The 15,131-nt window shown below is 37.8% G+C and overlaps 3 protein-coding genes across 3 annotated transcripts; all 3 read left to right on the top strand.

Annotated features, from left to right (window-relative positions):
• The first annotated feature begins 635 nt into the window (after positions 1 to 635).
• LOC132165265 (uncharacterized) lies at positions 636 to 4,791 on the top strand. The gene is made up of 3 exons (XM_059575747.2): positions 636 to 691; positions 1,112 to 3,885; positions 3,999 to 4,791. The coding sequence occupies exons 2-3, from the start codon at positions 1,269 to 1,271 to the stop codon at positions 4,421 to 4,423; spliced, it is 3,042 nt and encodes a 1,013-aa protein (XP_059431730.2). The 5' UTR covers positions 636 to 691; positions 1,112 to 1,268; the 3' UTR covers positions 4,424 to 4,791.
• Positions 4,792 to 10,059: 5,268 nt separating this feature from the next.
• On the top strand, positions 10,060 to 12,152 carry LOC148582981 (uncharacterized). The gene has a single exon (XM_088511727.1). It carries the CDS (start codon positions 10,111 to 10,113, stop codon positions 12,070 to 12,072), a length of 1,962 nt encoding a protein of 653 aa, XP_088367853.1. The 5' UTR covers positions 10,060 to 10,110; the 3' UTR covers positions 12,073 to 12,152.
• Positions 12,083 to 13,635, top strand: LOC132165204 (MDIS1-interacting receptor like kinase 1-like). The gene is made up of 2 exons (XM_059575692.2): positions 12,083 to 12,729; positions 12,843 to 13,635. Exons 1-2 carry the CDS (start codon positions 12,552 to 12,554, stop codon positions 13,265 to 13,267), a joined length of 603 nt encoding a protein of 200 aa, XP_059431675.2. The 5' UTR covers positions 12,083 to 12,551; the 3' UTR covers positions 13,268 to 13,635.
• The last annotated feature ends 1,496 nt before the right edge of the window (positions 13,636 to 15,131 follow it).

The following is a 15,131-nucleotide window of genomic DNA, read 5'->3' as shown; positions in this document are numbered from 1 at the left end:
TGCTATGTATGCAAACACATTAATTTCTCTTTCATTTCTTAGAAAAAGCAAAGAATGTCGCTTTCCTTGAAACTATACTTACTATGTTAAGTTCGGTAAAATTAAAGTGAAGTTATTATTCTAAGAGCATGTTTGGAATTACGTTCGAGAAATATAGAATTTTTAAGTTAAAAAGTACTTTTTGGCAAAAGTTTCATTTTTAAGCTTTTGTCAAAAGTGTGTTTTGGCCATTTTTATGTTTTTTAGATATTTAAAAGTGTTTTTAATTTTTTTTTACCAAATGATTATTTTTTTTTTAACGGACTTTTTGAGTGTAAAATACGTTTTTAGGCCCTTGAAACGCAAACTCAAACATGCCTTTACTCCTGCACGAAGTGCGAAGTTACACATGAATTGCAATATTCCTCTATAATTTTATGAGTTATAATTGACCCTCCAAATTATTAGCTCATTTTACTTATAGTTCTTTGCCATTAAGATTTTTGGTTAATTTAAACGGAAAATGCGTTGCTTGGTATACACATGATCTAATAATTAAAATGACAATAATAATTTTATTTATTTATTTTTTAAGGTAGTCGCTAAGAGATGAACAGACCCAGCATTTGGGTCCTATGGAGTGGAGACTCCAATAGGCTGTGGATCCGTGGAGTGGAGACTCACGTCACTCACCTCACCTCAGCTGGCTGCGGTTAGTCTTTGCAAATTTATTTTTTAATTCAAGGTTATATTGGTATTTTCACACATTTTATTGGAGGTATAATGAACATTCCATGCGTTTGCATCCCAAATTAACAAACAATTCTAACATGAGTGGCTAATAGTTTGGGAGGTTAATTGCAACTTTTTAAAGTTTGAGGGGATATATCTACAGAGCTTATATTTTCAGCAAAAACGGGGATGTAAACGCAGTGTTCTTTTTCTAACTTTTTATACTAAATTCCAAAAACACAGGAACTGCGCTTCCAAGAATATTGGAGTGAAAACCAGATAGGTTTAAGTTCTTTAATTCCGTATGAGAAAATATTTATTTATTTATTCATTTTTTGAGCTCAGCAAGACTTAGAACTTTACAACTTTATAGTCAACTTTTGTGCTTGCCACTTGCCAGGAAAGAATAGCGAGAGTGACCCTCATTTAAGTGTTATTTATTGTCCAAGTTCCACGAATCGATTGATCATTGGCCATTGGTTTCAACCTCCAACGCCTTCAAATAACGGTTTAACGCACTTCTTAGCACATCAGCGAGACCGAACTCAACCCTTCAAATGACGAAACCCAAAATATGCATCCAACTCTCTTTCTACACAAGCCTCTTCCTTCTCCTTTTCAGCCATGCAGCCTCTCAGCTCAATGATCATGAGCAAGCAATCCTACTGCACCTAAAGCAACACTGGAAAAACCCCCAGTCCCTCAGCCATTGGACACCTTCAAACACTTCCCACTGTTCGTGGCCAGAGATCACCTGCAGTACCGGTGGCTCAGTCACCGGACTATACCTCATTAACACGAACATTAGTGGAACAGTCCCACCCTTCATCTGTGACCTCAACAACCTCACAGCCCTTGACCTTTCATTCAACTATATGACCTCTAATGAGTTCCCACGAGCTCTCTACAACTGCTCCAACCTCCAATACCTCAACCTCTCGCAGAACTACTTCGCCGGCACACTCCCTGATGACATTCACCGCATGGCTCAGCTTCGCGAGCTCAACCTTGGAGCCAATAGCTTCTCCGGAAAAATCCCAGCATCTATTGGGCGGTTAACAGAGCTGAGGATACTTCAACTTTTCTCATGTCCGTTTAACGGTCCTTTCCCGCCAGAAATTGGCAACTTGTCCAATCTTGAACGACTAGAATTGGCCTACATTTTGGGGATCACAACATTGCCTTTGGAGTTCACAAAGTTGAAGAAATTGAAGTATCTTTGGGTGGCAGGCTCGAATTTGGTAGGAGAAATCCCAGACAAGATTGGAGAAATGGCGGCACTGGAGCATTTGGATTTGTCAACAAACAATCTGAGTGGGAAAATCCCGAGCGGTTTGTTTATGCTGAAAAATTTGAGTATAGTGTACCTCCACAAAAACAAATTGTTCGGGGAGATTCCTCGGGTGGGTGAGGCTTTAAATATAGACGTTATTGATCTATCCGAGAATAACTTGACTGGAACTATACCCGATGATTTTGGAAGACTCACCAAATTGTCCGGTTTGGCTTTGTTTTGCAATCAATTATCTGGAAAAATTCCAGATAGTATAGGTCGTCTCCCAGGGCTGATAAATCTTAAACTGTTTAGCAACAATCTTTCAGGTACTTTGTCTCCGGACTTTGGGCAGTATTCTATGCTTGAAGAGTTTCAAGTTGCATCCAATCGGCTTACTGGCCAGCTGCCAGAACACTTGGGTGATAATAAAAGGTTGACAGGAGTGGTAGCTTTCGACAACAACCTCAGTGGTGAATTGCCCAAGTCCCTTGGAAGTTGCAATAATTTGAAAATTCTTAACGTTAAGAATAATAGGTTTTCAGGGAGTGTTCCTAGTGGTGTATGGACATTATTGCATTTGAGCAACTTGTTGTTAAGCAACAATTCTTTTACAGGTGAACTTCCTGAAAGATTGTCATTGAACCTTTCTCGATTAGAGATGAGTCACAACATGTTTTCGGGTAAAATTCCGGCGGGAGTGTCTTCTTGGAGGAATTTGGTGCATCTCGATGTCAGCAATAACCTCTTAAATGGTACAATTCCTTTGGAACTAACTGCTCTTTCTCATTTATCAACTCTTTTACTTGATCAAAACCGATTCTCAGGCTCCCTTCCATCAAATATTATATCATGGAAATCGCTAAATATGCTAAATCTTAGCCGAAATGCAATCTCTGGACAAATTCCTGAGGGATTTTGTTATTTACCAACACTTACTGATTTGGACCTCTCAGAAAACCAACTGTCTGGCGAAATTCCACCTAAACTTGGCCTCTTGAAGCTCACTTCGCTCAATCTCTCTTCCAATCTTTTGACTGGGAGGATCCCAAGTGAATTCGAAAATGGTGCATATGCTAGCAGCTTCTTGAACAATCCTCGCCTCTGTGCTAGTAAGCCATCACTAAACATTGCCGAATGCAATTCCAAAACCCAAAATTCAAGCAAAACTTCATCCAAATTACTTGCTTGGATTATAGGTGTACCAGCAGCTTTCCTAGGTTTGTTAGCTTCATTGCATGTGATCAGAATTTATTGGAAGAGAAAACAAGTATCGGATTTGGCATGGAAGCTCACCTCATTCCAGAGGTTGAATTTCACAAAAATTAACATTTTGTCAGGACTGTCAGAAACTAATATGATTGGTCGCGGTGGATCAGGAAAAGTGTATTGTGTTAGCATTAATAATCCCTCACGTGATTGTGTTGCTGTGAAGAGGATTTGGAGTAACAAGAAGCTAGAACCTAAGCTTGAAAAACAATTTCTTGCAGAGGTCAAAATACTGAGTTCAATTCGACATTCCAACATAGTGAAGTTGCTCTGTTGTATCTCTAGTGATAATTCAAAACTTCTTGTCTACGAGTATTTGGAAAACCGTAGCCTGGATCTATGGCTGAATAGGAAGAGTAGAGCAACAACTGTCTCAGGTTCAGTCCATAACGATGTCTTGGATTGGCCTAAGAGGTTGAAGATAGCAGTTGGGGCTGCCCAGGGACTCTCCTATATGCACCATGACTGCTCACCACCCATTGTTCATCGAGATCTTAAGTCAAGCAACATCTTATTAGACTCAGAGTTCAATGCAAAAATTGCTGATTTTGGTCTAGCCAAGATATTGATGAAGGAGGGAGAATCTGCTACGATGTCAGACGTGGTTGGCTCTTATGGCTACATAGCACCAGGTGATTGACATAAAGTTTTCCAAAGTTTCATTTTGATTATAATCTTGGTTTGTCTCCTTTTTTTCCATCATCAGAAATTTTAGTTTGTTGTTTGTTGTTAACTTGAACTGCAGAGTATGCTCACACAATACGAGTTAATGAGAAGATTGATGTTTATAGTTTTGGGGTCATCCTTTTGGAACTGACAACTGGAAGAAAAGCTAGTGAGGGTGATGAACACACATCGCTTGCCGAATGGGCATGGCGACACTTTCAAGAAGGCAACTCCATAGTTGATGCCCTGGATGAGGAGGTGAAGGAAAACACACAACATAAAAACGAAATGTGCTGTGTTTTCAAACTTGGAATCATTTGTACAGGTACACTGCCTTCTACCAGACCGTCCATGAAAGAGGTTTTGAAAATTTTGCTCCGATGCAACCAGCCATCTGGTTATGGAGAGAAGTACTCTGATTACAATGCTTCTCCTCTCCTCAAGAATTCAATGTGCGAGAGGGTATTAGAAAATAATGATGCAACTTTGGCATCCATGGTTTGATGAGTTCTTAAGAAATGTTAAATACCATCATTTTATCCAATATTTATGCAACAATGTCGATATGACACTCCCAATTAACCATTGTTAGATAAATAAATAAAAGATCAGATGCTTGGTTGTGAGTGCCACGTCAGCATTGTTAGATGAATATTGGATATAATTTTAGTATCTATCGTTTCTCTTTGGAAGTTAGAGGATAGCATTGTTGTAATGGTAATGTTAGGTTAGCAAGTGAAGTGTCTCTAGTTTTTATGTTGGAATAATCTCTTGCGACGTTGTTGTATTAGAGCAGCATGCTCTTTCTTCTTGGCCCCTTTGTATTTTATCTTAGGCATATTATTAAAATAACTAATTATTCAAATATTTTACATCTGTCTTGAAGCTTTATTATTATTATTATTATTTTGTAAGAAAAACATGTAGATCTTGCAGATTAGCGTGTTTCATGGAGCATGATAGAAAGTATATATCTTAAGGTGAAGTATGTGATGAAATCTTTAGGATTTGATTACCACATGTGAGACTCACACAAGTTTTATAAATTCAATGATAATTTTAAAAATTAGGAAAACAAAAAAAGAACCGAAGAAGGATATTTGTTGGTGTTAGAGAAAGAAACCTTCGGTCGAAGTGGCTCACCTGGGTCACGAGCAATCATGACCTCAGTACTAAATTCTTCTAATCTCCAGCCACCATTTCTAAAAGATGTGCCACTCTATAGATTTTCTCGAAATTGATGATGAGTTGTTGAGATCCGACATGGAGAAGATTGGTAGTTCCTTCAACAACAATTTTGAAGATCCTTTCTCCACCTCCAAGCCTTCATTTTAAGAAGACTTACATGGTTTGAGTCCCAAACTTATCTCGAAGGAGGACAATGCTATGCCTTGCAGCTTCCCTGATGAAGTAGAGATCCTTAATGGTTTCTCTTAGAACGCTTAATTAATATGCAACTATTAGGCTAAGATGCTATTACTATAGTTGAGTTGATCTGACCGTGCCCATCAGGTTTTTTAAATTTTTAATTTTTTAATAAAGGCTGATTTACGGGTTGATAAATACTATAACACCAGCTTAATAAAATGGAAAGTATAATATTTAGTATTACTTTTTCAACAAACGCCATTGGAGTACGTATAGTATAATGAAAGATGAATTACTCTTTATCGGTTTCTGTTTAGAAAATTTTCTTACTTTCTTTTGAAGTTACTTGACCACCTCAACGTTGCCCTTAGTGAGAGTATCTCAATAGTAGAAGGCCTTAAGGTAATTATTAATTGTAGGCATTGGAGAAGACTTCGATAAAATGAATGGATTTTATTATTTCAAGTGAAACAGAGGATCTATTTCATTGCCTAAATTAGATTTCATAGATTTAATAATGCAACTATACAATTCAAATAACAATCAATCTATTAGAACTACAATCGCTAATCAGTAGCTGCACAATTCTATCTTCTGGTTTTGAATTCAGAGGTCTTCATCTTCAATTATCTGGCATTATCTCACTGTTATCCATGCCTTGAATATCTTCATCAATATTAGCAACCTTAATAGAATATATATATATATATTGTCTTCGGCTTGTGGTGTAGATGGTAACCCACATTTGTTCTTATCTGCAACAATTCCTTTAGGACCATAATTTGCAAACTGAGAAGTAGAGAGTCGCTTGGTAAAAACGTCTGCCAGTGATCAGCCGTAAAATGAATTTAAGCAAGATATCACGATTAACTACTTTTTCCCCTAATAGAATGATAATAAACCCTCAATGTGTTTTGCGCGAGCATGAAACACAAGATTTGAGGCGGAAGCTAACGCACTAACATTATCACACCAAATGATAGGAACAGAAGGAAGAGAGACATGAATTTCCTTAAAGAGCATGCACAACCAGTAAAGCTTGCAGCATCAATAATTCTCTTGAGTGCCGAAGGAAAAAAAAAAAAGAAAAAAAAGAAAGCACAAATACCTTATGACATAATCGTAGTCCAGAAACCTTCCTTAATTTGTAGCAGACTAACCTATAGATTTTGCTGAAGAGTTATAAGTCTACTTGACAGAGGAGAAGCACGAGGCTTTTCTTTTCTTCTCTTGTGGAAGCGTGAGGTTCCCCCCCCCCCCCCCCCCCCCTTCTCTCTCCTTCCTCCTCCTCTTCTTTCTGGTTCCTATTCAACTCTAAAAGGACAGACGGTGGTTTTCTTCTGTTAATTTTTCATTGGAAACGTTTGTAGTAATTTTTCTGATTTTCTGTAGATCCAATTGTCCCAGATTTTGAGCTTTGTAATTGGATTCAACTGAAATCTAGATTGGATATATTTTTTCTCATATTAAGGGGTTGAAATCTGACTTATGGCCTGACTCTTGCATCTTGAGAATGGATCTCAACAGAACCCTTAGATGGTTCCTTCATTGAGCACAGTAGAATGGAGAGAAATTTTTCTGTGTGTTCTTATAGAAGAGAATGAACAAACTAATGTGTGCACACACGCTCATCGGGGTTAGGCTTAGAATCTTAATTTGAAGTTAATGTAGGCCCTATCATAAAGTTATTCTCATATTCAGAATCAATTCAGGAGTTGTATTAGTGTGGATCGTTTCCATTTGATGTCATCCTCATTTATTTGTTCTCATCTGAGGTGGGGGGAAGGAAATGCCATATGCCATATGCCATAGTCATCTACCCTAGTGTGCACTACTAACGCACTTTCTTTGGTAATTGGGTTGGTTGAGTTCACCCGTGAGTGTAGTTTAATTCTACCCGACGTGTAGATGGGATCTAACTTGAAGTTACACAAGGTCAAGTCAAGTCAAGTCCTCCATGGGCCATGGCTGCCTTCTTCTTTTCCACTAAGTCCACATCTTTGAATGGTCTATTTTTTTTTTTTTTTTTTTTTTGTCAATTGCTGAGTATGAACAGTTTCCTTTTTTCCCCACCTACCATGTACCTTTGAATGTGTGTTGTTTTCACCGTTGTGTTTGGACTGTTTTTCTTGTGTTGCTTCAGTTTGGTGGGAGTGAACAAACACTCTGCTGATTAGATTACTAGTTTTTACTCGATGATTGGATGCTTGACTACTGCACCAGTGGAAAAGTGGGAAAGCTATCTAGAAGCCAAATGAATGGAGGAGTTTTTCTCATTGACCAACTATTTCTAACAACTCCACTTGGAAAATTTGCAAAGATAAAGGAGAAAAAACAAGGTTTGCCTCTGTGGAGTGGCACTATTCCCTTGCAAGACCGTCGTCACTAAGAGCAATTAGTCTTACGTGGGCCTTGCATACGCCAGAATCCGAGATTTTTTTTTTTAAATGAGTACGTGAGAATCCGATCGAATATACCGATTCGTGGGGGAAATTGTTTGGAAAAAAAGAACGAAGAATAAGAAGATTCCCATCGTGGAAGTTGACTGGAAAATGTGTGGAGCAAACGTGGATCATGTAAATTGCGTCCAGGTCGTCCACCAGTTTATATCCAACTTCCTTTTTTTTCTCCAAAGGCGTGCGCTAGCTGCTATATATTCAAACACAGTAAGTTCGCTTTCTTTTCTTAGAAAAAACAAAGAATGTCACTTTCCTTGAAACTATACTTATGGATTGTTTGGGATTGCGTTTGAGATGCCTAAAAGTACTTTTAACACTCAAAAAACCCGTTTGAATAAAAAAGTATTCGTTTGGTAAAAAAATTAAAAACGTTTTTAAGGGTCCAAAAAGCCTAAAAATGGCCAAAACACACTTTTGGCAAAAGCTTAAAAATAAAGCTTTTGCCAAAAAGTTTTTTTTTGACTTAAAAGTTCTATTTTTCAAACTCAATCCCAAACAAGCTCCTATTCCGTTACGTTAGGTAAAATTAAAATGAAACTTTTATTCTTAGAGCATGTTTGAGATTGCGTTCGAGAAATATAGAGCTTTTAAGTCAAAAAGTACTTTTTGGCAAAAGCTTAATTTTTAAACTTTTGTCAAAATTAAGTATGTTTTGACAATTTTTATGCTTTTTATACCTTTAAAAGCATTTTCAATTTTTTTTTATCAAATGACTATTTTTTTCTTCGAATGGACTTTTTGAGTGTTAAATGCACTTTTAGGCCCCTTAAACACACACCTAAACATGCCTTTACTCTTATGTGAAGTGCGAAGTTACACATGAATTGCAATATTCCTCTATAAATTTATGAGTTACAATTGACCCTCCTAATTATTAGCTCATTTTACTTATAGTTCTTTGCCATTAAGATTTTTGGTTAAATTAAACGGAAAATGCGTCACTTGGTATACACATGACCTAATAATTAAAATGACAATAATAATTTTATTTATTTATTTTTTAAGGTAGTCGCTAAGAGATGAACAGACCCAGCATTTGGGTCCTAGGGAGTGGAGACTCCAATAGGCTGTGGATCCGTGGAGTGGAGACTCACGTCACTCACCTCACCTCAGCTGGCTGCGGGTTAGTCTTTGCAAATTTATTTTTTAATGCAAGGTTATATTGGTATTTCACACATTTTATTGTAGGTATAATGAACATTTCATGCGTTTGCAGCCCAAATTAACAAACAATTCTAACATGAGTGGCTAATAGTTTGGGAGGTTAATTGCAACTTGTTAAAGTTTGAGGAGATATTGCAATTAAAGTATGAGTTCAAGAGGTAAATATAGTTTTCCCTTAGGTGAACGTTCGGCTTGGCTCTAACAAAAACCCATGTAAAAATACTACGATGCAAAATAAAACCTAACAATATTTGAAATGGCTCGGCTCAATAATATATTGACACAGTCCAAGAAAGGAGTCACAAAAAATGACGATTTTTGAGGCAGTCTAGAAAATAGGCTGTGTAGAGAAACATCTATTACAACAGCGAAAAAGCTTCAAACTGTACTAGGGAGGATAACACTAATAATGACCGAATCAAAGCCACCTTAAAAGAGCATCACTCCAATGTCCGACGAGGGAGGAGGGAGGTATTTGGTAGATGACACTTCGGAGGAGACATCACAATAGGATTTGCGTATTTATATGGAAGTCTCCAAAGAAAAAATGGGGAACCGGTTAAGGAAATCCAAAAGAGGAGGGTAATCAAATATTAGCCTTAGGAATTTTTTTTTTTTTTTTTTTTTTTAAAGGCGTTAGTGCGTGTAGCCCATGCGCACGACTCCGGTACATCAATTCGTGGTTTTGGCCACTCTCTTAAGTTTTAATTTTTTAATTTTTTTTTTTTTTATCAAGGTTCAAGTGATTAGAAGCATTCACCATTTTTTTACACCGGAAGACTGAACTACAGAGCTTATATTTTCAGCAAAAAGGGAGATGTAAACGCAGTGTTCTTTTTCTAACTTTTTTATACTAAATTCCAAAAACACAGGAGCTGCGCTTCCAAGATTGGAGTGAAAACCGGATAGGTTTAGGTTCTTTAATTCCGTACGAGAAAATATTTATTTATTTATTCATTTTTTGAGCTCAGCAAAGTCTTAGAACTTTACAACTTTATAGTCAACTTCTGTGCTTGCCAGGAAAGAACAGCGAGAGTGACCCTCGTTTAATTTTATTTGCGAGAGTGACCCTCATTTAATTTTATTTATTGTCCAAGTTCCACGATTGATCCTTGGCCATTTGTTTCAACGTCCAATGCCTTCAAATAACGGTTTAACGCACTTCTTAGTGCGTCAGCGAGACCGAACTCAACCCTTCAAATGATGAAACCCAAAATATGCATCCAACTCTCTTTCTACACAAGCCTCTTCCTTCTCCTTTTCAGCCATGCAGCCTCTCAGCTCAATGATCATGAGCAAGCAATCCTACTGAACCTGAAGCAACACTGGAAAAACCCCCAGCCCCTCAACCATTGGACACCTTCAAACACTTCCCACTGTTCGTGGCCAGAGATCACCTGCAGTACCGGTGGCTCAGTCACCGAACTATACCTCATTAACAAGGACATCAGTGGAACAGTCCCACCCTTCATCTGTGACCTCAACAACCTCATAGCCCTTGACCTTTCATACAACTATATGACCTCTAATGAGTTCCCACGAGCTCTCTACAGCTGCTCCAACCTCCAATACCTCAACCTCTCGCAGAACTACTTCGCTGGCACGCTCCCTGATGACATTCACCGCATGGCTCAGCTTCGCGAGCTCAACCTTGGAGCCAATAGCTTCTCCGGAAACATCCCAGCATCTATTGGGCAGTTAACAGAGCTAAGGATACTTCAACTTTTCGCGTGTCCGTTTAACGGTTCTTTCCCGCCAGAAATTGGCAACTTGTCCAATCTTGAACGACTAGAATTGGCCTACATTTCGGGGATCACAACAACATTGCCTTTGGAGTTCACAAAGTTGAAGAAACTCAAGTATCTTTGGGTGGCAGGCTCGAATTTGGTAGGAGAAATCCCAGACAAGATTGAAGAAATGGCGGCACTGGAGCATTTGGATTTGTCAAGGAACAATCTGAGTGGGAATATCCCGAGCGGTTTGTTTATGCCGAAAAATTTGAGTATAGTGTACCTTTACAAAAACAAATTGGGCGGGGAGATTCCTCGGGCGATTGAGGCTTTAAACATAGCAGTTCTTGATCTCTCCGAGAATAACTTGACCGGGTCAATACCCGATGATTTCGGAAGACTCACCAAATTGTCGGGTTTGGCTTTGTTTTGCAATCAATTATCTGGAAAAATTCCAGATAGCATAGGTCGTCTCCCGGGGCTGATAAATCTTAAACTGTTTAGCAACAATTTTTCAGGTACTTTGTCTCCGGACTTTGGGCAGTATTCTATGCTTGAAGAGTTTCAGGTTGCATCCAATAAGCTTACTGGCCAGCTGCCAGAATACTTGGGTGACAATAGAAGGTTGACAGGAGTGGTAGCTTTCGACAACAACCTCAGTGGTGAATTGCCCAAGTCCCTTGGAAGTTGCAATAATTTGAAAATTCTTAACGTTAAGAATAATAGGTTTTCAGGGAGTGTTCCTAGTGGCGTATGGACATTATTGAATTTGAGCAACTTGTTGTTAAGCAACAATTCTTTTACAGGTGAACTTCCTGAAAGATTGTCATTGAACCTTTCTCGATTAGAGATGAGTTGCAACATGTTTTCGGGTAAAATTCCGGCGGGAGTGTCTTCTTGGAAGAATTTGGTGCATCTCGATGTCGGCAATAACCTCTTAAATGGTACAATTCCTTTGGAACTAACTGCTCTTTCTCATTTATCAACTCTTTTACTTGATCAAAACCGATTCTCAGGCTCCCTTCCATCAAATATTATATCATGGAAATCGCTAAATATGCTAAATCTTAGCCGAAATGCAATCTCTGGACAAATTCCTGAGGGATTTTGTTATTTACCAAGACTTACTGATTTGGACCTCTCAGAAAACCAACTGTTTGGGGAAATTCCACCTAAACTTGGCCTCTTAAAGCTCTCTTCGCTCAATCTCTCTTCCAATCTTTTGACTGGGAGGATCCCAAGTGAATTCGAAAATGGTGCATATGCCAGCAGCTTCTTGAACAATCCTCGCCTCTGTGCTAATAAGCCATCACTAAACATTGCCGAATGCAATTCCAAAACCCAAAATTCAAGCAAAACTTCATCCAAATTACTTGCTTGGATTATAGGTGTACCAGCAGCTTTCCTAGGTTTGTTACTTCATTCCATGTGATCAGAATTTATAGGAAGAGAAAACAAGTATCGGATTTGGCGTGGAAGCTCACCTCATTCCAGAGGTCGAATTTCACAAAATTTGACATTTTGTCAGGACTGACAGAAAATAATGTGATTGGTTGCGGTGGATCAGGAAAAGTGTATTGTGTTAGCATTAATAATCCCTCACGTGATTGTGTTGCTGTGAAGAGGATTTGGAGTAACAAGAAGCTAGAACATAAGCTTGAAAAAGAGTTTCTTGCAGAGGTCAAAATACTGAGTTCAATTCGACATTCCAACATAGTGAAGTTGCTCTGTTGTATCTCTAGTGATAATTCAAAACTTCTTGTCTACGAGTATTTGGAAAACCGTAGCCTGGATCTATGGCTGAATAGGAAGAGTAGAGCAACAACTGTCTCAGGTTCAGTCCATAACGATGTCTTGGATTGGCCTAAGAGGTTGAAGATAGCAGTTGGGGCTGCCCAGGGACTCTCCTATATGCACCATGACTGCTCACCACCCATTGTTCATCGAGATCTTAAGTCAAGCAACATCTTATTAGACTCAGAGTTCAATGCAAAAATTGCTGATTTTGGTCTAGCCAAGATATTGATGAAGGAGGGAGAATCTGCTACGATGTCAGACGTGGTTGGCTCTTATGGCTACATAGCACCAGGTGATTGACATAAAGTTTTCCAAAGTTTCATTTTGATTATAATCTTGGTTTGTCTCCTTTTTTTCCATCATCAGAAATTTTAGTTTGTTGTTTGTTGTTAACTTGAACTGCAGAGTATGCTCACACAATACGAGTTAATGAGAAGATTGATGTTTATAGTTTTGGGGTCATCCTTTTGGAACTGACAACTGGAAGAAAAGCTAGTGAGGGTGATGAACACACATCGCTTGCCGAATGGGCATGGCGACACTTTCAAGAAGGCAACTCCATAGTTGATGCCCTGGATGAGGAGGTGAAGGAAAACACACAACATAAAAACGAAATGTGCTGTGTTTTCAAACTTGGAATCATTTGTACAGGTACACTGCCTTCTACCAGACCGTCCATGAAAGAGGTTTTGAAAATTTTGCTCCGATGCAACCAGCCATCTGGTTATGGAGAGAAGTACTCTGATTACAATGCTTCTCCTCTCCTCAAGAATTCAATGTGCGAGAGGGTATTAGAAAATAATGATGCAACTTTGGCATCCATGGTTTGATGAGTTCTTAAGAAATGTTAAATACCATCATTTTATCCAATATTTATGCAACAATGTCGATATGACACTTCCAATTAACCATTGTTAGATAAATAAATAAAAGATCAGATGCTTAGTTGTGAGTGCCACGTCAGCATTGTTAGATGAATATTGAATATAATTTTAGTATCTATCATTTCTCTTTGGAAGTTAGAGGATAGCATTGTTGTAATGGTAATGTTAGGTTAGCAAGTGAAGTGTCTCTAGTTTTTATGTTGGAATAATCTCTTGCGACGTTGTTGTATTAGAGCAGCATGCTCTTTCTTCTTGGCCCCTTTGTATTTTATCTTAGGCATATTATTAAAATAACTAATTATTCAAATATTTTACATCTGTCTTGAAGCTTTATTATTATTATTATTATTTTGTAAGAAAAACATGTAGATCTTGCAGATTAGCGCGTTTCATGGAGCATGATAGAAAGTATATATCATAAGGTGAAGTATGTGATGAAATCTTTAGGATTTGATTCCCACGTGTGAGACTCACACAAGTTTTATAAATTCAATGATAATTTTAAAAATTAGGAGAACAAAAAAAGAACCGAAGAAGGATATTTGTTGGTGTTAGAGAAAGAAACCTTCGGTCGAAGTGGCTCACCTGGGTCACGAGCAATCATGACCTCAGTACTAAATTCTTCTAATCTCCAGCCACCATTTCTAAAAGATGTGCCACTCTATAGATTTTCTCGAAATTGATGATGAGTTGTTGAGATCCGACATGGAGAAGATTGGTAGTTCCTTCAACAACAATTTTGAAGATCCTTTCTCCACCTCCAAGCCTTCATTTTAAGAAGACTTACATGGTTTGAGTCCCAAACTTATCTCGAAGGAGGACAATGCTATGCCTTGCAGCTTCCCTGATGAAGTAGAGATCCTTAATGGTTTCTCTTAGAACGCTTAATTAATATGCAACTATTAGGCTAAGATGCTATTACTATAGTTGAGTTGATCTGACCGTGCCCATCAGGTTTTTAAATTTTTAATTTTTTAATAAAGACTGATTCACGGGTTGATAAATACTATAACACCAGCTTAATAAAATGGAAAGTATAATATTTAGTATTACTTTTTCAACAAACGCCATTGGAGTACGTATAGTATAATGAAAGATGAATTACTCTTTATCGGTTTCTGTTTAGAAATTTTTTTTACTTTCTTTTGAAGTTACTTGACCACCTCAACGTTGCCCTTAGTGAGAGTATCTCAATAGTAGAAGGCCTTAAGGTAATTATTAATTGTAGACATTGGAGAAGACTTCGATAAAATGAATGGATTTTATTATTTCAAGTGAAACAGAGGATCTATTTCATTGCCTAAATTAGATTTCATAGGTTTAATAATGCAACTATACAATTCAAATGATAATCAATCTATTAGAACTACAATCGCTAATCAGTAGCTACACAATTCTATCTTCTGGTTTTGAATCCAGAGGTCTTCATCTTTAATTATCTGGCATTATCTCACTGTTATCCATGTCTTGAATATCTTCATCAATATTAGAAACCTTAATAGATTTTTTTTTTCCCTCTTCGGCTTGTGGTGCAGATGGTAACCCACGTTTGTTCTTATCTGCAACAATTCCTTTAGGACCATAATTTGCAAACTGAGAAGACGAAAGTCCCTTGGTAAAAACGTCTGCCAGTGATCAGCCGCAAAAATGAATTTAAGCAAGATATCACGATTAGCTACTGTTTTCCCTAATAGAATGATAATAAACCCTCGCATGAAACACAAGATTTGAGGTTGAAGCTAACGTACTAACACACTATCGCACCAAATGATAGGAACAGAAGAAAGAGAGACATGAATTTCCTTAAAGA

Source organism: Corylus avellana, chromosome 11, assembly GCF_965113065.1.
Source record: "Corylus avellana chromosome 11, dhCorAvel1.hap1.2, whole genome shotgun sequence".
NCBI classification, from domain to species: Eukaryota; Viridiplantae; Streptophyta; class Magnoliopsida; order Fagales; family Betulaceae; genus Corylus; species Corylus avellana.
This window is presented reverse-complemented; position numbering and strand designations above follow the sequence as displayed.